This window comes from Falco punctatus, assembly GCF_963210335.1.
Source record: "Falco punctatus genome assembly, chromosome: 13".
Taxonomy (NCBI): Eukaryota; Metazoa; Chordata; class Aves; order Falconiformes; family Falconidae; genus Falco; species Falco punctatus.
Genome location: NC_137593.1, coordinates 7,706,293 through 7,733,208, shown reverse-complemented (window position 1 = coordinate 7,733,208; position 26,916 = coordinate 7,706,293). Strand labels below are relative to the sequence as shown.

Genomic DNA, 26,916 nt, shown 5'->3' with positions numbered 1-26,916 from the left:
TCTCCTAAATGTTAGAAGACTCTTCTTGGAAGAGAGCCTAAGCATTAAAGTCTTAAAATAGATGGCTACAAAACAGGTTTTGAAATCACCTTCAAGGCTCTGTCAAGAGGCAAAGCTTTGAACTGGATGACCTTTTACCTGCCCAAAGAAAGCTTCCTGCAGAAACTTCAAGAAAACCATTTCCTGGCTTTTTTCTTTTCCTGACATCACAGATTATCAGCTGTAAAATTCTTCCCTGTTATAGTCAGTGAATTCTCATTCTGTGTGCACTTGAAGACAGGAGTAGCAATATTATGGGAATTATGCTCCTTTGACTCATTAAACGAAAATGCATCTCAACTACATTACTGATTAAAACCTCATGAATAATTTGGAAAATACAGAGATTTTTCACATATATTTGATTAGTTTGAAATTGCTTCTGCAATTCTCTGGTAATTCAAATTTCCAGTTTATGAAGTGTCCTGATAACCTCCATTCTAGCTCTGTTTAGTAGTTTTTCACACTGGACAAGACATCACCACCAGAATATTCTGGTGGTGAACAGATGAATTGGACATGCAAAATTAATGAACAGGGAACCCTTAGAATAGTTCAAGTGATGCTTATGATTATTCAAGCTATGACAGCTTTAAATTAATTTTAGATGAATAAATTTTGCATCACTATATACCATTCCCTTTTTATTTTGCATGCATTGTTTAACATCACAAACTTTGGGAGTGTAGGATTCATTGAAGGCTTTTACTAAGTTCTTCCCAACAACGGTGCCTAAATTTAATACGTAAGATTTTTTTTTTTTTTTTCTCCTATGGATGACTGGCACTGAACTGGTCAGATGTTTTTCTTGTTTGTTTGGAGTATGTTTTGGTTTGGCTTTTTTTTTTTTTTTTTAATGTAGTTATTTGTTACATGTTTATGCCTATAGAATAGACAGAGATATTAATTTAATGGCATTTAAAAAATCAGATTATTGTTTTCACATACATGAAATGTAACTGCACTAACACTGAAATTAAAGGGGCACTTTGGGTGATAGATTTACAAGGTTAAGATGTAAACACTCCTGGGTACTAAAACACAGGCAGGCAGCCAAAACATAACAATCACTGTAAGTTTAAGGTGATTTCTAAACCATTCAGATTATAACTTTGTTAGTTCAGTCTATTTCAAATGTAATTCCATTTCATATACAAGTGAACAATCAAGCACTAAATGAAGCCAGCTCATTACGAGTTCAGAAAGACACGGCTGCTAAACTGACACATGCACAGCAACCGGACTTCCTGAGCACGTCTGACAGATCCCGCAGGACACGCTGGTGAATCTGAACACTCAAACGTATGTAAGCGTCCTCCTCTATGCATGCATGACATGGGCCCATGTTGGAAGAGAACTTCCAACCTCAAAACCTATCACTGTGAGCAGGAACTCCATGCTGTTTACTGTGCCTATTTCCCAGTGGTGCTCAGGTCAATGTTTTCAAGTTAGGTATGAGTTTAGTATTCTACAGACCTATTTTTACTCTTCCTATGAGAAATACTTAAAAAAACACAAAACCCAAACATTAAAAAAAAACCATCCCAGGTTCCTACAAATCTATTTTCCTTCCATTCCTCTGACTTCTCAATATGTGACCTGGTTTGGAAATATGAAATAGCGCACAATTTTATGATAAAATATACTGGTAAATCACACAAAAGTCACAGTGCTTCACAAAACATTTTCATGCTTGTCTAAAGAATAATCACAGCTAGAAGACATACTGAGAGAGTGTGTCAAAGAGCACTCAAAAGCTGCCCATTCTCAGAATATGAGGTTAGCACACTTAGAAAGGTCATCTTACTATCAAAACCCGAGGTATTTAATACTTTTGGCCAGGTTAAATATCTATCAAATTACTTAAAATATTTCACCTTTTTTATTATATGACAAATAAATGGTCTGCTTTTCATTATTGAGATGCATTTTTTTCCACACTGATCTGCAAACTAGAAAGTGTGTTGTGCTGCACGAGATTTTAATTATTAACACAAAGGGAACATATTGTTGTAACTGTTGTAAAACAAATGACAGAATGTAGGCTAATTCTAATTTCATTTTGTATTAATGTGTTGTAGATTCTGATTTAAAGATTTTTTTTTTTTTCTGGTTATTTTACCCTACACTTCATTTTTGCTCATGCATCCCTTTCCCACGTGCAGTTTGTGTGGTACAGCTTACAGATATTAAGACAACTTCATTCAAGAACATAGTTAATAATGACTAGGAAAAAACTGAAGCTTTTCAATAATTTGTGTTTATGTAGACAATGTAAAATATCCTGTCAATCTATCATCTTTCATAAGAACTAGTTTACTTTTAAGCACTCTACATGAAAGGTTTTCTATTGGTAAGAAAATGTCTCTCTATCAACACACAAAAAGTCCGTTCCGAAGGGACATAACTAGGAGCAACTAGATGAAATTATGCAAAGGAATATTTAAACAGCATTGAAGTAAACTTTCCTAATATTATAGACTGGGTAAAGTCTCTGGGAGGAAGAGACAATCCCATTACATAGTACAGATTATTACATTAGACAGTTTTAATCAGATCAGACAATAGAAGCCTGGAACTAAAATACGTTCTACAGCAGGTAAGGAATTACTGAAATCTCCCATAATCCAGCACTACATTTAAAGATAATAAAACATCCATAGTTCTTCAATTTTATCTACAATGGCTATCAAAGTTGACATTTATGTTTCAAAACAAACAAAAAACCTGCCAAACATATACATAATTTATGCTTTTAGCAGAAGAACTTAAAATCTGAATTTCATAAAGATAGGGAAGGACATGGAAGGAGAAAGCGTGATACGTTAGAAACAAAGACTTCTGGCAGATGTCTAATAAGATCACAGCATAAAAACTAGTTCACTTGCATTCTTCCTTGCTAACAAAACTTTTTTCCCCCATGGTTAACAGCAATAATATTTTTATAATATCAAAATGTATGAGTAAGTTTACATGAATACCCATTGTCTGAATCAGCATTTATTTATTAAATTTGTTTAAATTAAAAGTGAAAAAATATGCAACAGTGGAAAAAGCAACATTTTATCAAAATGGAAGCGTTGTTAGCAAATGCAAAGTACCTGCTTCAACTATAAAAAACAAATCCACCATTAAATGCAATTTTGCTTTTCACACTGGAGAAGCAGCATCTTAATGACTTTAATAATGCTGGTAATGAAGTATTGTCTATATTAGCAGCATCTTTTTAATGTAGTTATGAATCTCTGAGACAGGAGTAAACCAGCATAAACTTCCGATTCTCAAGAGATTTTCTTTTATTTTCAACACAAACACATAAAGTAACAGCAGCAATCAATCGTAACACTAAAAGCAATAATAGGTAAAGACTGAAAAATCATGGGGAATCTATAATCTTTTGTTATATGACATACAACAAGTAATTCAAATAATATTTAATGCTTTTTTTCCTCTTTATAACCTACTAATATATGAGTCTTGGAGATCTGTTATTAAACGCTAAAGGTAGAACAAAATAAATGAGAAACACATAGAAGTCGGAAGAAAATAAGCTGGGCTTAATGTAAGGGCTTTTTTAAAAAAATCAACAAATAACAATAGTAACAAGCATCTATATAGAAATTTATCTTTGGTTCTAGTTCAAAAAGAAAAATAGTTTTCTGTCAATGACACCACCTTTAAATGTAAAGATGTTCTATACATTTTACTCTATTAATAGAAACAAATACTGATAAATAGTGTGGAACAATAGTTGGTACAGTCATTCCTAATGTTCAACTCATTATTCGATAAATACTATGGAACAAGAGTTGGTACAGCTTTAAATGGTTCTTTAAGAGAAAGGAGCGGGAGGTTTTCCTGTGTTCAGCAATAACAGCAGACAGGGAGTCTGATCAGCAGCGGTCATATAATCAGTTGAAAGAAAACAGCAATGAACTTATGTTTCATAATAACTTTTTTACTTGTGAAATGTTAATTATATAAAAAATCATTAATGGCCTTATTTACAGAGAATGAATGCCAGCATCAAACGAACCCAATTTACCAATGACATTCTGCCAATGAATGCTGATTCGCTAACTGAGCAAGAAAATTAACAATCATTTTTCCTTACAAAGTAATAGTAGGCAAAAATATAACTTGGCAGTACTTCCCCCTTGTTAATGTGGACACTAATTAACATAGTTATTTTACAAAGATTTGAATTAAATATGCCAAGGTCTCAGAATTGTTTGAATTCCTCTTTGCTTAATTAATCCAAATATTTAAATTAGCTTCTTCATCTAATTTGGTGTTTCAACAAGTATCCCACCGAATCCCACTGATAGGCACATAAAATTATTATTTTCATACTGCTTGCGTAGCTTGCTTTTGAAACCTGTAACTAAAATAAAGATGTACTCCCTTTACATAAAATGACTTTAAGAAGTCACGGTTTCTGTTAATTAGCCTGGCACTTATCCTATTCTCTGAACGATCACCAGATCTCAAATGTTAGACAGCTCGTAAGGTTTGTGATTTTTCTTTTTATTGGTGTGTCCAGAATATTCACACGAGCTGCATTTCAGCTATTTCTTCACAACTTTTCCCACAGTTTCCAGAAATTAATGAAGAAAAGCATTCTGGAAGCTGAAGTGATTAGCAAGTGTGACAAAAAAATATTTTAGAAAAGCCACGTTTACAATGCAGAAAGTAAACACTGTTGTATGCATTTGCCTATCTTATTTTGCCATTTCTCCACAGGTCTCTTTGAGCTATGGTCCTTACAGCATTCATGGAGTGCTCTGCATTTAGCGTGATTTTTACTCGAGTTTTCTTTCACACGAAAACCTGCAGTTTTTCATTGTTTTCCCTTAAATGCTAACACTTAACCTTTGTAGACATTTATAACAAGTATTAATTGTCCCTAGGAAAACATTCTTCCTCTGTTTTACTGAGATGGCATACCCACAATTTTAGCACAACGGTGAGCATTGAACAAAACGGAACTCTGTCCTAAGTGTGAATGGTGAGCAGACCATAGTCTCACCCTCCTCAAACACATTTTTTTTTTTTTTTTATTACTTACTCATACATTTTGATGTTATAAAAAATTGCAACATGTTTAGGAATAGGAGAAAATAATGCACGCTGGTCCCTTTTGCTGTGGTCTAAAAATGGCAGTATGAGTTTTACCACTGAATCCAATAGTACAGTGCGGTATCTTCCATGTATCCATAAATTATGGGAAGTTCCTATCCAACTAAACAGGAATGGCTATTTTCTCTTTTCATTTCAAAATTGATTGATATTATGAATTCTAAATTCCTGTTTCACCTTCTTTTCTAACAAGCCTAATTTCAGAGAATTATTCTTACAAATTAAAATGACGCTTGTCTCTCAGTGGACTTTTTAAGCACTTTGCAATATGTACCTGTTAACAAGAATCTGATGTGAATGGACTCAGAATTTCTTCAAGATGAGATAAGCTCCAAAATATCACATCTTACCCCATTTGCACTATCATAATTTTGATGTAATCTGTAATTACATTGTCTTCTTGGCAAGTGCTGGAAGTAGTATTGATATTCTTTATAAGTAGATCACTCTTCCAGAGAAAATCTTCTAGAGGCATGGCAAACTGTGAGTACCCATGGGAACAAATGAAGATCTGTGCTGGGCTGTTTCATCACTGTCAATACACTTGACATGAATTCAGAAATCCAGCTATCATTTGGAAGCAGCATTTCCTACAAATCTCTTTAATGCCACAAACTGTATAACCGTTGCATTAATTACAAATAATATCCTACAAAAAATAAAACTATACAGATTACCTTGCATGCATTTTGTCATTTTGTTTTTAAATGGGGCTTCAGGGTAAACATGTTGAATGGATACAATCTCAATAATAAAGCCTTAGCCACTAAAGAATCAGAGATGAGATGAAAGATGTTTACTGGAAAAAAAAAAAAAAAAAAAAAAAAAAGACCTTCCAGTCATGATTTACTGACTGTTAAGTAATTAACTGGTGCAAGGCATGACTGCAAAGAGACGCTGTGTCCATTCATTCTACTGGATAGGGTAAAATTTCTATTAGAACAAGAATTAAAAAAACCTTAATAAAGTGATAAATAGATAACAAAGAAAGGGTCTGATGCACAGCTGCAGACAGGTTACAGTTTTCAGATCACTGCCATGGATAACATTGTGAAGTCAAAGAAACAAAAAGAAAAAACGAATAGCTCAAGGACTTAATGTAATAAATTTGTTCCCTTAAATGGCAAATATATGTTTTCACAGAGATAGGACTGCAAACACTAACAGGTTAGCAAAAGGCTAGCGATCTTTCAGAATAGTATTGTTTGCAAATACAGCAGCTAAAACTTATAATAAACTTTTAATTGACATATCTGTAATGCCTGTAGACTCATATATGTAAATATATATACAATATAAACAATCTTTCACAAAGAAAAGCTTTTTTATCCCTTAAAAGAAATTATTTTGCATTTCATTTTTTCACAATACTTACGCAGAATAAACCAAATCTTTTCCACGCAGAATTTACCACCTATTCACTGGACAGGGCAAGAGGTTAAAACATTGCTAAGAAGCAATTTGACTGATATCATTCTACTAACTTAGATGGACAACAATTGCCAACCAAGATCAGTCTTAAACTCCATTTCATTCAACATGCTACTTTAAGCAGTGTCTAGTACCAAATGCTTGAGAGGCAAGTCAACAAAAATCAGAATAACCTAATGGGTATTAGCTTGGCAAATTTATGGAAAAAAAACCCTAAAAAACATACTTTATGAAAGTAAATTTGAACTCCATTTTATGCATACTACTTTAAACTGTTTTTATCATTTCATATATACCTTATTATTTTAAATTCATTTTAATTATTAATAAATTGGGCAACCTCAGAAATGGCAATGTCATTAGTTTAAAGTCTACGTGCACTTACACCAGCATAACTACAGAGTATTCTGTAGACTCGTTACAAAGGTGTAGCTGAGCAGTGAACCTGACATACTTATTTAGACAGTATTTCTTATAGTAAGAGTAATACTCTCCCTGTGTGTCACATTACATCTGGTAAATATATAGTTTAAATGCAAACTGAGAAACAGTCTGGAAACATCAGATTAGGGAGAGAAAAATGTGCTTTGTGCTAAAGAATAAAAAATGTGTTACTTTAAAGTTGCCAAAAGGTGAAAAAGCTATAGGGCGTGCAAGTACGGTAACACTTGGTATAATGAGCTGTTGAAATTAAGTTATCCTTTCTAACCTCTTAATACAGCCTGTAATTTTTAAAATAAAATTTACTGTGCTTACTTAGAAAAAACAGTTTATGTGTATTTGTGAGGTTAAAACGCTTAAACAAAACAATGTCCACCTATAGTTATCGAAAACCAGCCAGTGTCAAGGGGGTTAACCAGGTAACCTCATAAACTAGATGTGAAAGAAAATACTTTATTTCTAACCTCTGCTGCCAGTTGCTGAAGAGAAGGGGATGCAACAGGGTGTAAAGTTGAGTTGCCTCTGACCGGATTATGGAGGCTTATGTAAGCCACAACATTTCTTTGAAGAACTCTCTTGAGATCCTACAACACAAACAGAGAAATGGTTATTACTATGAATCATTATAATTAAGACCTGTTTTGTTCTTTCAGTTCCTTCTAGGGAAAAATTGCACCCTATGTTTTTGTCCTCTGTGATTCCCTAAGTATTACTTAACTACTACTACTTACAATATGCTGTTAAGAACTTCAAAGGATATCTTAGTGTTATTTCTCTATACAGCAGAAGTTATAATTCCATTTCACACATCAACTCAACAAAATGCAAACAGGCCTGGGAGGAATTAAAAATGACTACAGTTGTAAGGCCAAAAATGAAAACATTACATACTGTGAAACAACATGATGGCCTTTTAAACTTACGCCTGACAGAAGACAAACTTCAAAAGCAATCACTATCAACAGTTAAATGTACTGAAATTTTTAGAGACCAAATTCAGATTTGAATTGCAAAACTTTCCCAGTGTTTTCACTTTATTATTTTTTAGACTACAAAAGTAGTATGTATAGACTGTTCGAATTATTAACTCATTTTAAAAAAGGTCCCCTTTGCCTTCTCAGTAATGAGTTACTCTTTGCATGAAGTGGCTCTTTATATTGAACAGAAGGGGTGTAATACAATTACATCTGATGCAAAGCTGACTTGAAGTGGAACTAAACAAATTTTGCTTCCAGCCTGGATCTTTTCAATTTGATTTTTTCACCCCCTCTTGTTTTTGAAGAATAATCATGTTGGAAGTATGAACCTTCAATGAGAGCTAGCCACTTCTCACACATGATAAAAAGCAATTAACTCTTCATTTTATCTACTGTTTTAATTCAGCAGCCATGAACCTCTCTGCTAGCGATTCCTTTACTAGCTGAAGTCCCCTATATTCATATATGATCAGCAATACTCTGATGGGGTATTTTCATTCAACAAGCTGATTTCTATTCTGTTGAAATTAAGAACCCAAGGAATCGTCCGTGTCAGAGTGTATCTAACTCCTTAGCACAAATACGTGAAAAGTGAACCAGCACTAGCCATGGAGACACTGAAATATTTATGTAATTAACGTAACCCATAGTACGGTTCTCTTCAATCTGCTCTTGATTCAGTTCTCCCCACACTAAGCCCAACAATTAAAAATTAGTAACTGTTGAACCCCCAAGAAGGAGAAAAAGTAACTTGCCTTATCATTATCACACACACTCTGTTCTGCAGGAACTTTCTTTACAGATGTTTTCACTGCATTTGCTATGTAGTGCATGAAAGTATGCAGATGCCCCAGACCAGTTAATGAACCATAATTTCTGTGTGGTAACTTCATATTGTTTTCATGCTTTCAAGAAAAGTAATCAGTATTGCAGTGAGCGCTTCTAAAAATATTTTACCTCTGCCCATTCATATGAACCGATGTTCCCAAATGATGTTCCTCCCCATGAGCAGAAAACAATGGTCCGGTCAGGTCTCCAGCCTCTCTTAACTTTCAGCATCAAGGCTTGTATAAATGCTGTGATGATAGCAGTGCTACTCGCCCATTCTTGTCCACCATAAGTATTCAGACTGTTGTGATGACTACCAATGATGATGTATCTGTCTGAAAAGAGGGGGCGGGGGGGAGGCACAGGCACGACGGGAGGACAGGGTGGGGAAAGACAAGAGAATCTTATTTTGTCTGGATACTAGCATTAAAAGAATTTTTAAAAACTAAAAGATGAACTGTATAACTGTATTGGTATTCTGTAATGTCAATAATACAACGAAATGCTGTCAACAGAAATTTATATGATCATGTGCAAGACAATCATACAATATAAATACATAAAACTGAATACTACTCAAACATAAACTAGTAAATAAATATACGTCTACACATTCCTCACTTAATCCCTGTGCCCTTGCCTCATTTTTTGTTTATTACTTTCCCTTCTTATAAATTATATATACCATTTTTACAGCCAGGACTTCATCATATAGATAATCTAATAAAGTTCCATGCTCACATTAGAGTGTTACAAAAAATCACAGATGAATAAGCAGGAAACTCTAGCTTCAATACATCTTATAGTCCAAAAAAGCAAACAAAAGGTGTGGTAGTACAATGAGAAACATAGAGAAAATACACAAAGTATTAGTACTCCCTCACCTGGAAGACTGTGTTCAGTGCTCACCACCCTATCTCAAAAAAGACATTGCAGAAACAGCAGTTGAGAAGCTGGTAACCAGTATGGCTATATATCAGGACTTAGACTTCCATGTAAGGAGACACTGAAAAGACCTGGACTGCAGGTTTAGAAAGGAGACATGACAGAGGAATAGAGATAATGAATGATACAGAAACGGTAAGTCAGACCTAGCAACTTTGATGATACTGGAAGAAAGTATTTTATAAAATGAAAAGCAAGAAGTTTCAACCTGAAATACAGAACATGCCTATGGTTATCCAGAAGAAAAAAAAATGCACTTTTTTTTTGAGAAATTCAATGAAATCTTCATCTCTCAGGGCATAATATAAAATGCAAATACTAACTCTGAAGTGTAAAGAACTTTATTTTATTCCAAAAGGATAATGTGGTATGAAACAACATGAAAGACTGGTGTGACTGATGTGTGTCAGGAAGTCTAAGCAGAGTTATGCTGTATGACTTACTAAACTACTAGACCTTCTCTGTGTGAGAAGAATTCACAAAGTCTCTTTGAAGGGTTGCTTACTGGTTGTGTTCTGATATTTAGTAAAGTATCCTTCTAGTCCAGATGAGGACATTTGAAGGTGTGCTTTCCATATTTCAGGATACTGACAGAGAACAGAAAAATAGCTATCAAGTGATGCCAGATCCTCAACAAACTCTGGGTATCATTTGGATTCTAAAAAGTGCAAAAAATTTTGTTTTCTTTCTTTATGCAAGGAGATTCATTCTTCACTGTTTTCAGTACAGTGGAATGTAGTAACACATAGGTGGAAAAATACCCATGTTTTATATTTGCTTATAAAATTAAATACACACTCCTCAGTATTTTTGCAGTGACTGCTGCCTAGAAACTATTTCAACTGAAAACCAACATACTTTGATTAAAAAACCATTGCCTATGACACTTGACTTTTACTAGTTTTGTTCAACAAAATAAATGGTAACATTGTTTTATAAGGAATCAAAAATGCTTTACAAACAGGGGATCTGTTATACACCTACAACACAACATTTTTGGTCAACTGCTTGGGGGGGGTATAGGATGTAAATGCAAGTTTCTTTCTAAAAGCAGATGTAAAAAATGTAAATCTAAGTGTACATCATAACTCAATATAACAAAATGCAATCTAAATCACATAATTTTGTAATTTGTGTGTTGAATCACAAGGTGTTTAATTATAGGTTGCACTGAAAGTGAAAAACCATAGGATCTTCAACTCAATGTTAGGAACTGGGTGAAAAAAAAAGAATGTTTTTAGTCTTCTAGGTTGTTAGAAAAAGTGCCGCTAAGACAGGGTGATCAGACAGGATCAATGCATGCCCCATCTTATAACCTCTGTTCAGTCTGTGCAGTGTATGCGAAGGGGAGTAGAAAGAGACTTCATGTAAATCGGTATAGGACATTTTGGTGGAGAAGAAAGCTACAAGAAGCAACTTACTCTAGGAGACACCAGCTGAATGAACAGGGGTAAAATATAACAGCTGGTGCCTCCCTTGAAATTCTTCATCTTTGTCCATCTTTCCCTCTTGAATAGAGACAATACCCTGAAGCAAATGACTATAGAAAAAGCATAGGAGAAAGGATGTTAATGCTTACAGAGGCAGCGGCTGTCCTTTCTCATAATCATTTGCTGAAGCATGTAGAGAAAGAGATCACATGGTAAGAAAAAAGAGGAAGAAATGACTAGAGATAGAAAAAAATAATCCATCAGATAAATTTTGAAAGTGATAAGTGATAGTGTCCAGGGTAGTGATGGGCTGGACAACAGGGATATATCATGAAAAAATAGTGATTTATACTGTCGTCTTTTGTTATACATCCCATTTTCAACCATGTCCAATAGACCTACAATATCAGTCATATTTTTTCAGGTTTTAAAAGGCTACCTACCATCACATTTCCTCTTCTTGTAAATGTTTTAATATCTTGGTTGGATTTAGGATGCTCATTGTTACTCCTCAGATCAAATTTCAAATAAGATCACCATTACATAGATATGTTTGTATGTGTGTGTTAGGAGACCTTTAAGCAAAACCAAAAATCCACCCTTGGTGATGCTCTGCAGTCCTTCATTAAGCACTAAAGATAAATTTTGTTTTCTTTCTGCATTTCTGGGAACATAAAGGTGAGTATTTCAGGTGTATAAAACTAGCAAAATGTCATCAAAACAACAAAAGAATCAATGCCATGAAAACATCGAGTATTCAAAACAGTTGAAAGGGTATGGCTGTAGCGTCAAGCAGGAAGAGCAGAGAAACAAATGAAGGTTTAACACTGATTCTGTACAAAATGCCTTCCACGGTACATTACATGCTTAACTTGTGCCTACATTAAAAGCCAGTTACTATGGCCCTTGTTCAGCAAGACATTTACAGGACAAACTGTTGGCATCTGCGTAGTGCTGTTGACTGCACTTGATTACATATCCTTACATCCTTAAAGTTAAGCATATACTGGCATACCTTTAACAAGTAGCTTCTTATTAAGGATGCAATAATAAGATGAAAGATTCAGGTATAGAGAAGATAAAACAATTATTAAACAGAAATGGATGCATGCTTTTTATTATTTGTCTTGCTTCTGTTTCACAGTTCAGTAGACAGTATGTCTAAACATGGCAGTTTCTGCCTTTCAAATTCCATGACAGCTATTTGCAAAACATTAGCAAATATAGACTAGTAACTTCAAATTCATGAAGGAAATTAAGTCCTTTATTAAAATTAAATTCATTGTGCTAATTGCTTTCTATGTTGGTTAAAATAAATAATGTTCTGGTGAAAAGTACAGCATTCAGCAGACAAATGACAAAACTGAGTCATTATTTCACTAACAGGAATAAAATATTCTCCACCTCCTTTATTCCATCACTTAAAATAGCAAATGATTGGTCCATCTCCCTAACTTTTCCTCTGAACCTAATAAAAGAGTATCAATTAAGCTAAATGTGATAATGTTTTGATGACGATGCCATCTGTACATTAAGAATTGGACTGGGTCTACAACATTTTGTATCATGTAAGTAACCAGCAACATTGTTCATTCATGTTGCAGACAGCCTTTAACTTTCAGGCAAACTCACCGCAGACAGAGTAAGCTCAAAACGATCTTCATTCCTATGAGGTCCTGCTTATTGTATTATCTACATACACCATCAAAGGAGGGAGGGGGTTTGTGGTTTATGTCACAGTTGCACTTTGAATCTTATTGTTTAATTCTTAGACATACAGAATACTAATTATTATTCATGGACTTGTATAAAAGAAGCTTAAGGCACAATTGTAACACAAAATAAGGTTGAAGCAAGTGTGATTAAGAATTTAATCACAGATTTTTGTACATTCTAATAACATTTGATATTAGCTCCTTAACTAAGCCAGAGATCACGGTGCCTTACACTTTTGTTTCAGTAAGACACTTGAATTAGGTAGGGATGTTCTGGACTTGAAACACAGAGGGTTTTTTATCTCAAAATTCTCCTAACATTAGAAAAAAATCAAAACATTTTCTAAAGTTTTACAGACAGCTTGTATATTAATTCAAATAACACAATACAGTAGACCCGAAAATGAAAACCACCAACTCATTTTCTTGGCATAAAATACTAATACTCTGTATGGGCTACATTTAATTCCTGCTTGTTGTGTAAAAATATGCTTATTGTAACTATAATATCCCTTTGAGCTCACTCTGTTTAACCCTTATGTTCTATTTTGTTGTAAGTAAAATCACAAAAAGACCATAATAAAGGCTGTCTCCTTCCACTGCATTAGTGCCTTATCTGGCAAAACAGACTCCTGAGCCCAGCTATGACTCCCAACCACTATAAAACAAGTATCTGATACAAATGATGAAGGGCTATTTACCTGGAAATACTGTTCCTTTTAAATATCCAATAACGTTAGATATTGTCTTGTAAGTTGAGACTGACTGAATATTCAAACTGATTACTTTTTTGCCTGTTGCAAGATAAAAAGAGAAAAAAAGAAAAAGAAAATGTTAAACTTGTTTATCCAGCCAAGAAATTTACAGGCCACAGATATAAATTCCCCAAACATAAAAAAAAACCCCAAAAAAAACAACAAAAAAAAATCCCCCCCCCAAAAAAAAAAAAAAAAAAACATAAAAAGAAGGAAAAACAAAGGGGAAAAAAAGATAATGAGAGGAATCAGAGATTGAAACATGAAATATTACATTATTTTCTTAGTCTCACTTAAACAGTGGGGTTTAAACCTGGAATCTCCAAAGAGATCTTTACTCCTTGAGTTAAAAGATCATTCAATTCACCCAGTAAATGCTGCTAGAATACAACAGAAAAAAAATAATTAAAAAGACTAGGAATTTCCTAATTCTGTGACACAGAAATTTGTCTTAATCGTTATAGCTTTTTCCTCATCTAATCCTTTGCCCAGGTCAATCTTTCAGTAACACTCAAAATCATACCTGATTTCTATTACATGATTCTACAGAACCCCTGCTACGCTAAATCAGATGGAAGAGTTAGACTCTGCATTACTAACGACTTTGCCAGCACGGCCTTTGGTGATAGACTTGTGAACTGATACCAACAGAAGAAAGCTTTTTTTCGGCTTAGCTGGTATCAACTGAAGAAACGGTGTAAATAGAAAGGCTGAAAAATTCCAAACCCTGCTAAAATGTAAGGGGTTGGTCAGTATAGCTAGGCCAGTTGAGACTGTAGTACAGGATAAAGCCAGAAAAAAGTAACTGAGTAAAATAGCTTAACAAAATTAGTTAACTGTTCTTTGCTGAGAATTACTGCCATTCCCTCTGTCCCCCATGTGGGACACACTAACCATGTTAACTCTTGCAGTCTGTGGCAATGGAAACAAAACAAGGACTGGGAGCTGCCCATACCTTTAAAATGTTTCATTTGCATTATAACAGGCTGTATTAACATTCATATCATCTGAAAGGACATAACTTCTATCTAAGAAAAGTGAAAATGTCTTTAACTGCTCTAACTTAAATGCTAGCAATTGTCTGACAATAACCACTGTGCCATCCTAGACCTAGACCCCAAGTACTGCACCACCCCCAGGACAGACCCGTGTTTAAAGGCATCTTTGAGCCAGAATTCCTTCAATGTCTATATCCCAACTGTCAGAGACCAAAATGAAAATATTCCATGGATCATTTTGCTCTCTATCTCCCAGGCTATTATCCTCCCACAGATGTATTTCTAACAGTTTGTTTCCTGAGTTGTACGGAATATGCAAGCAGGGAGTTTACTGCAACATGTAAAAGAAAAACAATACATCTCCACAATACTGTTCTTCAGGGTTCATTTGCTGGTACTTCATCTGGTAAATATACTTTATAATTCTCTTAAAATAAAATCCAATATATTTTCATTCACTAGTCTTTATTGATATTTGAAAAAAAAGCAAGCCAACTGTTAGGATCTTTCCTTGTTTTAAAAAGGCATACTTGTAATATTTATTCTACTTTTTACTCAGAGGAAACCCCCTCTGTAATCAATAGATGTATCCTTTATGTGACAGCTCTGGTTTTGCTAGAACACAACAGTAAAGAAAATGCAAGTCAAGCATAGTTAATTAAAATTACACCAAACCACACTATTTTGCAATAACCCGTAACAGTAAGTTAATATTTTGATCTGTCATGCCTATGTTGGGGTTTGAGTTGTAACTAACTTTGCCCTTCTGATGTAAATGACCATAAGGTTTATTAACGCCATATGATGATGAATGCTGTTTGTTCTATAAATCTACAGGTATTACTCTGGATTTTTTTTTAAATATTTCATTAAGATAAATTAAATCCAAAAGGGTTTCCGGCACTGTACTATCGTTTATATTCTCTCTCTTTTTTTTAAACAATGTGAAAACAGCTCGTAGAAGCTGTTGATTAAGCAATTTATGTTTAATCTACACTATGCAAGTAACTTCTTACTGCTGTTTCTCACCTATAACCATTCTAGAGCCAATTTACTCTGTTTAAAAAAAAAAAAAAATTTCGATCCAAAACTGATTTCCTTTCCTTTTCTAACCTTTCAACACTTTAGACAGACGTTTCCTCAGGCCCCATTTAAGACAAAAAGTAGATAAATCCTTTCGAAAACAACCGATTTAACTGTTTTTCCTAAATCGACATCAGCTATCCAGTCTTCAACTGACAATAAAGAAACAGAAAATTAACTTCTGGCAAAACACATATTCTGGAATCAGATATTCGAGTTAATAGTCATGTAACACAGTAGTCAGCTTAAAGTGACTTGGGCTTAAAGGCTTAGTACATGAGATGAAAAGGCTGAAAGTACTCTTTGGAGTATATAGCAGAAATGAAATTTAATCTCCTTTAAACAGTTCTGACAACAAACCTCTCTTCCTAATGCTATATTTTAAAGATCTTGACAACATTCTTTTTTCTGTATTCTTTGGAAAACTATGAGGGAGCTTTAGCTTAACATTATTAAGGATACACTTTGAGTTTATGTATGCCAAAAGCTGCTTCTGAAATAGAAAAACTGAAAAATATTTGTTTTCAGTATTTTTGATTTATGTCTTTTTTTGTTTTACTTGAAATCTGCAAATTACCTGATACCAAGTGTCTACCTTCTCCTCTCACAATTACAATTATTTTTTATTTTTTTTTAGAAATGCAGGGTTATTTCTCACTCATTTAACTGACAGTTTTAGAACTCCAGATGAGCAAAACCCTACTACTTTTAGCCTGTAAAATGAGTTATAATTTCTTTTTGTTTTGTTTTTAACCTTATCCCAAGCTCATAGCAACATAGAGGACTATAAGTTTAAGTCTAATTTTCAAACCCGTCATTTAAATTTCTGGATCCTGATCATACTAAACACCTATAAGCAGACTGTTTTCTGAGCATTCCTTTAAGTCCTAGACTTTAAAAAGCATCATTAGGTACTCAGATTTGAAAATTGAACTAATTTTACAGGATTTTTGCTACTCATATACAAAAATTTCCCTACATGCACATTTAACTCCAGTATAGATGCATCAGGTACTAACTTTATTTGTGCACTTTGATAATACAGATCTTGGATCAAGAAAGTTATTTTAGAAGATTACAGAAACAAGACATACTGAATAACTTCAACTAACTCTTTTTACCATGAATGTAATTCCTGCTGAAATCAACATTAACCACACCTGAATAAAAATACATTGGTTTGAAATCACAATTAAGGTAAAGCTTTCAAACATCATCAGACATCCATGGTCATGTTACTTCGGGCTCACTAATTCAGCTGAGGTATTCAGGATTAAATTACATTCAATAGATTTCTTGTTCCAGTCATTCAAAAATCTTATGTCAGAGTCTAAGAATTCGACTGCTACCTTTTTGAGCAAACACTACCAAGATTTTAAGATACCCCCGAAAGCTAGTAATTTGTTTTGATAATGAAAGCTACAGTTTTCATAAAGTTATTTGCCCCAAGATCTGAGGATTTAAAATAATATCAAATATCACAGAACATGATGATACAGTAAAAACTAAGTACATTCAGTGTAGAAACACCATAAGCTACTTACATATAATGAAAATCAAATATTCATATTTGATAGCTAATACTGTAAGGAATAATATGGACTGTTATGTAATGTTTGGAATACTCTGTTAAATACACTGATATTATAAGTATACATTAAAACATGCTTAACAGTAGAGTTTGTTGTCATTTGAAACAATTGCTTTCTTAGACATTTTCTACAATAACTGAGTAAATTTCCTAACTACGACTACTACCATATTAGACTGCCAAGTTAGTGGCAGAATTTGAAATCTTAGTGGACTGTGAAAAATGTATTTTAGTTACTTCTGTGTGTTTCATCATGACAATTTGAGGGCATAACCTTATCTACTCGACATTTCATATCAGTTTTCAATTAAGTTTAAACATAGGACTTTAAATGAAGAAATGCAATCATCAGAGGCATTTACATAACAATATAACTTCTATACCAAAAATACTATATGCAACATAACTACATACTTACAAAAGGAAATCAAATTATAAAACAGCATATGCTTAATAATTTGTAATTATTACTGAAAAAATATTGTGCGACACTATCAAATTGCATATGCAAAAATCAATACTGAATCTACAACAATTTACAGTATTATTGAATTATAAAATTATCGTAAAACTCTTAGACATACATCCCTGTAATCAAAAGGTTTTAGTTCTTTTTTTGTTGTTGTTGGGATTTTTGGTTTTGAGATTCATTCTCACTGAAATCTAGTATCCCTAATTTTTTTTACTACTAGATTTCTATTTGATTAACCAACTTAGGTCCCGAGTCCTCAATCCCAATCTTGGTCTGAAAAGATTAATGAATAAACTTTTTGCTATTTGTTCATCTTTTCTGACCTACAATAAAGCACCCAACAATAAATCTATTTAGACAAAAAGCTTTTGAAAATAAGTGATGTATGGAATACATTCCTTTAAGGAGTCTCTGAACTGGGATGACCTAATGCAGAATAAATTTGTCATGCTCAGTATCAAAAGATAGCTATGAATTTTGAGATGACTTTGTATTGTACAGTTGAATTTCATGATCTCACACTATTTTGAGAGATTCTTTACCTGCTTTACAGCAATCAAAAGCAAAGCATCACCCAGAAGAATAGTGACACAGAACAGAATTCTGAAAATAAATTTTAATCAGCTACAATTCTGGCAGAAAAAACTCTTGAGGCTTCAGGTAGGAGTAGAGAGAAGATAAATAAAAATGCTTCACAGTGTCGATGCTTAATTCTTTTCATTAACTTCTATTTAAAAAGAGAACAGAATTTAAAGCAATCACAAAAAGAAAATCCAGAAGTCTTAGTATAAATGTTCACGAATTTTCTTGAACATACACTTCTTTACAATGCCAGTAAGCAGTATCTGCAGAACATCATTATATTTCTATTGTTATGTACAATGAATTCAAATTTGGTAGATACAGTAACACACACTGCCACACAATATGCTGGCATCTTTCTGCATTTGTCTTCTTGGATTTGTGTTTAGCATAGTGCAAATACCCAGAAATTATGTGATTGTTTGCATGTCGATATCATAGTGTATGATGGCACAGCCAGAATGTAAATATGGTGGTACTCCTTTTCTCTGATGGGTAGCAAGCTACGAAGGAGAAACACATATGACAACATCACAAGGATGTAGCCCAACAGGAAGGTTTGGGTATCCTTTATCTTTTCATGCCCTTCCTCCAACTGAAGACAGGCTTGATTTGCACTAGTGCAGCACTTGGCAGAGAACTTTATTTGTTTTGGATGATGACTGTGTAACATGGAAACTAAAGGACTCTTCCAATTATTCCTTTTGTATAATTAATGATTCAAATTTCACATAATCAGAGCTGGCTATAAAACTCAGCATAGTGACCATCTGACATGCGGAACTGTAAAAAATAAACGTTCAAAGTCTTGCAAAATATATTCTTTATGTTATGCTGCAAACCTTTTCAGTAACAGTCACTTCTGGTTATCTGTTCCACTCTCACCTTTTCCAGTAAAGGATGTGGATTTGTTTGCAGCGTACAATAAGGTTTTGCATTGCAGTCATTAAGATGATTCAGTATTAATAAATGACTGTATTTTGTAGGCTAAAAAAGGTTACAAAAGATCAAATGATTCTACCTAAAAAGCATTTTGATTAGAGTAATTTTCCTGGCTATAGCAGAATGCTGTGAGTCTTTGTATACCTGGCTCTATTATTCACACAGTGTTTGATATAATGCAACTTACTTAATCTATTCATGATTTAGGTTTACTATTATAGAATTTAAAACATATATATATATATATATATAAACACCTACTTCACATCAAAAGGCAGTAAGAGCTCATAAGAAATAGGATCTTCTGTGTATGTTTACTGATAATTTCTGAAACAATACACCCTTAATTATATAGATTGATCCAGACTAAGAGAAAAATAGGGTTGGATTTAAACATCAGTTGCTAAAGAAACTTAGAAGGCTTTAAGGAAGATCTGGGCATGAATGCTTGCATTATGCTTCCTGTAATTTCAGTTAGAATGCTCAAGCACACTAGTCAGACAAACTGGCCATCTACCCCTCATCTCCAAGTGACCAACACCATACATGTGAGAAGAATGTTACGAATAGGATGAGCAGACAGTGATTCTTTCTAAGACACTGCTGTGTCCTCCAGTGACTTGAAAGCTACTTAGCCAAGGGGAGGTGGGGGGCAGGCAGGGCTGCCTATGTGTTTAAAATCTTCTGATTGCTACCGTGCTTTTTCTCTCTCCACCCCCCGCCCCCCAGTAATTTTTCAAGTAGCCCTTTTTGACTCATATAAAATTTTAGTATGCATAATATCCTGTGGCTGAAGAGGGAGCCTCCCATCACAAATCCCTATCTCCATTGTTGACTACCTCTGTCTCCACTGTTAAAAACAATTTTTATTTTACTTATTGTTTCCTAGAATCTCAAACAGCTACTTAACCATGTGAACACATTTCCTCATATACTATGATGTCAGCTGGAAACCTTTCAGACAACATTCCCTTGATCTCCCTGTTTACAAATCCAGCAACTGAAATTCCTCAGGGTTCCATTCAATCTATGAAAAATACAGCACCTTTTTCCTTATATACCATACAACAATGGAAGCCTTGTGATCATGCAAGTTGACCTGTGAAATTCTCAGGTCTGTCCTTCTGCCACAGACAGCTAGAAACTGATCACTAGTGAAATCCTAGATCTTCCCCATCTTTATCTTCTCAGATACAAATCATACAAGTATGAAAAGTGACACAAGCAGAAAAATAACCCATATATCTCTAGGGTTTTTAACTACCAGACTTCCAGGCTATGAGGCTTTCCATTTAACACCAAAGTATATGGTCAGCAGTGATGAAAAACACTTTGTAAATTAAACTCTGCTAGACAGATAGATTTACTTTAAATACTCAACAGATTCATTGAAAAGTAATGATTTGCAACTGGCAGGTAACTTAACAAACAAGAAAGAATATTACAACACAGCAGGACTTTCTTCATTTATGTTTATAGGAGTGCTTTAGTTCTACAGCAATCTTCACAATGTTCTAGCAAATATCCTAGTAATAATCTGTGTTAAAAAAAAAAAAAAAAAAAAAAAAAAAAAAAGAAGCTTCAGAAGTATATAGCTTCTTTATAAAACTTCACTCAAACTCCTACTAATTGACCATTTTGGGGGAAAAAGTTCATGGAAGCACAGAATTTCAGATTAATGAGGATTAACAATGATGCACCATACTAAACAAAAAGCAAATCTAATTACTAACTTCCACTAACACAAAACTAATAACTAACTTCAATTCTACTGTTTGCTTTGTAGGTACTAAGCATTCGCTATATCTCAGATGTTTCTCTCCATATCCTCCCACTCCCTCTGTCACATTATGTCTCTTGAAAACTGCAAGGCTAAGGATAAAAAGAGGCAATGTGAGAAAACTATATATAAATGTTTAATCATTACTGATGAATCTGCTGTTCAGCTTTTTGAAACATACTGATGAGAGAATGATGATCATTTTATTCTAACAAATTTTAAGCCAACCAATCATCTGAATTGCTCATTCACCTCTTTTGACAGATAAGTGATGAGTTCTATGTCAGAAGTGAAATCTCTCTCTTAAGCTTCTTCAAATCAACAGGAAGACTGCAAATTCAGCCTTCAGAGGTCTCATATGCATTGCTCTGTTCAGCATTTTCTCTTTAGCTGTTATTATTATTAGTTATACAAGTTTTCTTATCATGAGACCCATCTTTTATCTCTTCCATTAAGGCTGCTACTGAACACTAAAGCACACTATATGCTCTAGCTTATCTATAGTTTCTCATCATTATTTCAAGGCAAAATATATCATAATGCATTATAGAATTATGCAAGGCTTCTTATTATAGACCCTACTTGCTCAATAAACTAAGATTTTTCTACAAATTCCCATGTGGATAACAGTGGTTCATAAACTTTACATCAAATCAGACACAAGCAGTTGTGTTCACCCAGAGTAAGCTAGACATGGATTGGCTCTTACAAGACTGCTAGTTTGGAATATTTTTTTTTTCCAGAAATTTTCCACCACACAGAATTCCTGCCTTCTAAGGGAAATAAAACAGACATGCCACACCTGTCACAGAAGCAGAAAAAGCTACAATTTAGGTGATCCTGTCCTGCAGCCTCCACACAAAGCTTTTTGAGAAACAGACAGTGGAGCCTTTTCTCTTTCTAAAATTAGCATCATTTGCCAGCCCAAACTCATGCTTTCCTTCAGGCACTTCAGCTGTTGAAAATTTGTACAATACTAGCAAGCTTCACACATCCTATCTGGAACGGTTAAGCACTTGTTCCTTCCAGTACGACCTCTTCCTGCTTATATAGTCTGTATCTACTGGTTTTGAGGCAAATCAGTTCATCTTTAAAGTACCTCATTAGCCATGCATGGAGAGCAATACCCTTGTCTAACTACAACAGCTTAAGCCATGAAGCCTGAGGTCTTTCTGCCTTTCTTTTTAGTCTATATAACTAAAAATGCTAACACAAATAATAAAACTAATCTACCTTTTGTTATTGCTTGTTGTACTGTATTCCTATTCCACAATAACTTTCCAAAAGCAATAAACAAGCAATACAGCACATATGTGATAGTACAATGGTTGCCCTTGAAGTTTGCTTTTACTATTATCGCTGTATTTATCACAGGACTCAGTGACTAACTTAATTTGCCTCTCCCCTTCCAAGATCACTGCTTCAAATCAATTAATTTAAAAAGACATTATAATAAAACATGCCATTTATTCTACATTTTTTTCTGCTGAAAGATAGACTAGCACAAAACAAAAGTGAGGACAGAGTTATTGTTTAGACAAACATCTCATCTCCAGCATTATCTGGAAGGTGCTCATTGAAACACCATGCAGCATCTTTGCTGGAAGACTGTACTCTCACTTCCCCCGCACCCATCAGCAGTAAGTTTATTCAAGCAGTAATCTGTATGACTTTACTAATGACATTATCTTCAAAGAGATTCTCTGACTGCATTCTTTCCTTACATATAGTTCTATTCAAGGTACTTTGTTCTCGTCATGATGACTGTTTTCCTGGTGAAACTTGGAGGAAAAGGTGCCTGAAAGTTCAATCAACAATATATTGCTTATTCCATAGCACATACAAATTAAGGAAAACAGAAAGACATGTCACTGTTTAGAATTAAAGTATTATTATGCCAGAGGTAGAAAAAAAGACACAAAATAACTTCAATACCACTACTGCTCCCTTAACATCAAAAATCACATTCTTAGTAGTACAAGGCCTAACAAACCATACTGCAGAAAAATCTCCCTAGTGATGGTATCTAGATAGAAGTTTTTTAAAGTCAATATTAAGAATTAGAGCTTAATGCCTTATACTAAGAGTCTTTTTTTTTTTTTTTTTTTTTTTTTTTAAACCAAAACTTCCACCTATCAGATTTTGGAAGCATAATTTTTAGATTGTTCATAGACCCTTCTAGAAATCAGCTAAGCAAAACATATTTGCCATCAGATAAACCTATTATGTATATGGTTATAGAAAATGGATTTGGAGTCCTTGAGGAACATTTCATAGCTAGAAGAAAAGATCATTTGAAAAGGATTACCTGTTGCTGGCAGCTGGAGGGGTATACAACTATCTTTTTGGACAGTATCCTCAGGTAAGGAAACGAGTTTTTTGGCAAGCACTGCAGAAATTGGTTGTACTAACAGTGTTGTGAGGTTTAGTCGATTTTGTCTGTAGCTTCCATCTTAAAAGACAGAAAGAAAAAAGCAATTTAGTAAATGAAAATTTGTCTTCTGCATAAACCAAACAAAAAAAACCCCTAAATATCTACAATACATCTTAGAACAATTGATTTAGACAAGCAGCCATTATTTTTTACTTACCTTACTGAAAAAACAAAACATTAAAACAACCCTCTTCAAGAATACGTGCCACAAAATCACATGTACATCTTACAGTATTTGGGGAATAGTTCCAAAGGAAAGAAACTGTCAAAGAGTCCAAGCGGATATTAGATTGTATGTGACTTAAACACAACAAAGTAAATTGGTGCGTAGTTAAAGGAATCAATGAAAAATAGAATTACCGATCAGCAATAACTTTTAAATTCAAGTAAGAACTGAACGCACCCTTTCAGGGAAGAGCAGGCATTTAAATTGTCTGAAATCATGCATAACTATCTGTCTGCACTGAATGGTGCTACTACTGATGAGGCTGTTCATTTTGCTAGGGACGCCAACATGTTTAAATTCTACAGAAGCTGTACTACTTAGCAATAAAACTGTTCAACGGGCGAGCATCATACAAACAAGATTTCATGAGAACTTTGACAAGAAACACACCACTAAGGATGTTGATGATACACTGGCAATTAGATGTGTTTCCTTGCATATACCAAAAAGCCTGGAAATTTTAATATATCACTTCCTCTTTTAAAGAACACAATTTGATCATTGCATTGACTCAAAGTGGGTTCAAGGCACCTAAGGTGACTATGATTTATTTTATATTACAAATATATGTATTTATTTATATAAAAAATATATTTTTACAAGGTGACTATAATTTGTTCTGTGATGGACAGTTGAAGGCTCGGCTGAAGGAGGTCTGGAATAAGAGTATACTAAACAGACATGTCTCATTTATCAGAATACTTTACTCACAATTTTAACATCTTAAGAAGTCACAGCACAAACCTCACAGAATCAGCAGATTAATGCATATTTTTAAATCTCTCCTTAACTGAAAATACCCTGAATTTCGATACGCGTGACTGTCCAACATTTACGTGTGGGACGTTTTTTGATGAGATAATGGGATATTTTGGGAGACCAACTGGAAAAAAAAAAAAAAAAAAAAAAAAAAAAGGCAAACTCTGCACATGGAAATGCTCTAAAGCACTTCAGGACAAAACAGTCAACTTTTTCTCAACTATTTCAGATGGCCTAATAAAGGCATCACCTCTTCCCATGGGAAGCAATAATACTTTTGCAGATGACAAGCCCACCACGGAAAACGAGGAGGAGGTTCATAGCACATGGCAGAAACATCTCCAGAACAACCTGCAAAACTCTAAAAACCTTGCAATATACCTGCCCACACAGCATCTTTTCCAAACTTCCAACTAGAGATTCAGAATACAAGGCCTCTCCGTGAGACCTGTATGAAACAAATACCACATTTTCTGTTGACATGGAGTCCTTCACAATCAGAAGGCACCCTTTACATTCTGTGTGACTACAGTTACAAAGGGAAGAAGCTATCAGAAATCAGCTGCACGCGTTCTACAAATTGTTTTTTTATAAAATTACTATTCGGAGCATTGTTACTGAGCCACAATGTAAAAAAACCCCACACACATCCTCCTCTTTTTTTTTTTCGTCTTAATACTTGTGCTCAAAGCTTCTGAGACTTCTCACAGTATGTTCTTAATCATAATAGAAAAATTGACCAAGGCTATAACATTTAATTATGGAAGGGGGAAAAAAAAAGAAAAAAAACAAAAAGAAGAGTTGTTCAGCTCTAATACACAGTGGAACTTTATCAATGTTTCCTTTGAAAGAATCAGACAAATTACAGAATCAGACAATTAAAAATTATTAAGTGGAAAGGTGTAACTGGTTCAAAACATAGTAATTTAGAAAAAACCTTCTGCCTTATCAAAGTTGGGCAGGGCTGAAAATATCCCTGAAAGCTGTTACTTCAGCAAATTGATGGTAAAATCAGTTTACTCAAGCTTTGAGTGTTTCTGGAATCAAAAAGCATCCTAAAATGTCCATCAGAGATCTGTAACTGAGACATTATTTTCTGTCTATTGTTTGTCAAACTGGATTACAGGAGCAATGAAGCTCAAAATGTTGCAAATGAAAATCATCTCTCCTTTCTCCATTTACCCACAATTTGAGCTTCACACCTGAGTAAACTGTGAAAGATACACTTCTGAGAACAATCTACAGGAGAAAATCTCCCATGTTTAGAAATGAATAATTTCACAATATAAGATGGAATTTGAAGTATGGAACAACACACCACCACTGGAAAAAAAAAAAAATATATATAGAAAAGGAGATTCAAGTTATCTGGACACCCCCCCACCCCCCCACCCCTTTCTGATAGGAGGAATTCATAAGGACTTGCCTAGGCAAGTGGTAAAAGCTCTACAACGGAAATATTTTTAAAGAAAAACAAGCAACTCTCAGAAATGTCATAGATATGGTTGATCCCCTCCCTGAGGGAGGGTGCTAGATTAGATGACCTCTTGACATCTTTTCCAGGCCTGATTTCGGTATGATTCTCAACTGAACTTCCTAAATTATTAAAAAAAAAAAAAAAATACAGTATTGGAATCGGTAATAAAAAAATGCTTTAAGAAAAAAATAAAGTGTTTCTTTCCCTCTGCCAACCCTTTATTAGTTGCTATGAGAGTACTTTTTTAGGAGACTGAGGAAAGCCATCTGCATCATGATCAGGATTCAAAAGCAAAAGATTCAAGACCAATCTCCGCAGTAAAACACAGTGCACATTGAAAAATCTGGAGATTTCCAGGGCTACTGGTTAAAGCACAATTAAAGCACAGTGCTTAAATACTCATGGGCTTGATGCTGTCCAACTGCAAAACAGTGCAGTGCAACTTCACAACGAAACCAAGGTATAGAAAGAACTTTGCGAGACTCTTGCTTGCTCCATCCCTGCTTGGATGCCAAACTCCTTGGAGCACATAGTGCTTTAAGGATCTGTGAGCACAATAAATGCCTTCAGAATAATTTAAGTTTGACATTTTACTTGTAATGAAATTTAGTTTTATAGCATGGAAATCTTCCAAGAAACAGAATTGCTTCGTCTATGCAAGTCTAACAATCTAACCGTGCCAGACCTAAAACCACTATTAATTTAAGAAAGACTCTAGAGAACATAATGGAACGCAGGAAGAAACAAGTGCTAATTAATTATTAAGTTAATTTTAGGAGCACAAAAAGAGGCAATCTTTAGAAAGCTTCTGCATAGAAAGTGATGACCACATTTCTATTTTTGCAGCACCTGTGTTTTGTGCTTTCTTTTTC

At 34.3% G+C, this 26,916-nt stretch overlaps 1 protein-coding gene across 5 annotated transcripts in view; it reads right to left on the bottom strand.

Moving 5' to 3' along the window:
- NAALADL2 (N-acetylated alpha-linked acidic dipeptidase like 2) overlaps positions 1–26,916 on the bottom strand; it is a 497,171-nt gene that overhangs the window by 132,828 nt on the left and 337,427 nt on the right. For all 5 annotated transcript variants that reach the window (XM_080409532.1, XM_080409535.1, XM_080409533.1 and 2 more), the window contains 4 exons: positions 23,457–23,600; positions 13,647–13,739; positions 8,985–9,190; positions 7,515–7,634 (listed from right to left, as the gene is read on the bottom strand). In XM_080409532.1, the coding sequence (XP_080265658.1) occupies positions 7,515–7,634; positions 8,985–9,190; positions 13,647–13,739; positions 23,457–23,600 (563 nt within the window). The remainder of the gene's footprint in view (positions 1–7,514; positions 7,635–8,984; positions 9,191–13,646; positions 13,740–23,456; positions 23,601–26,916) is intronic.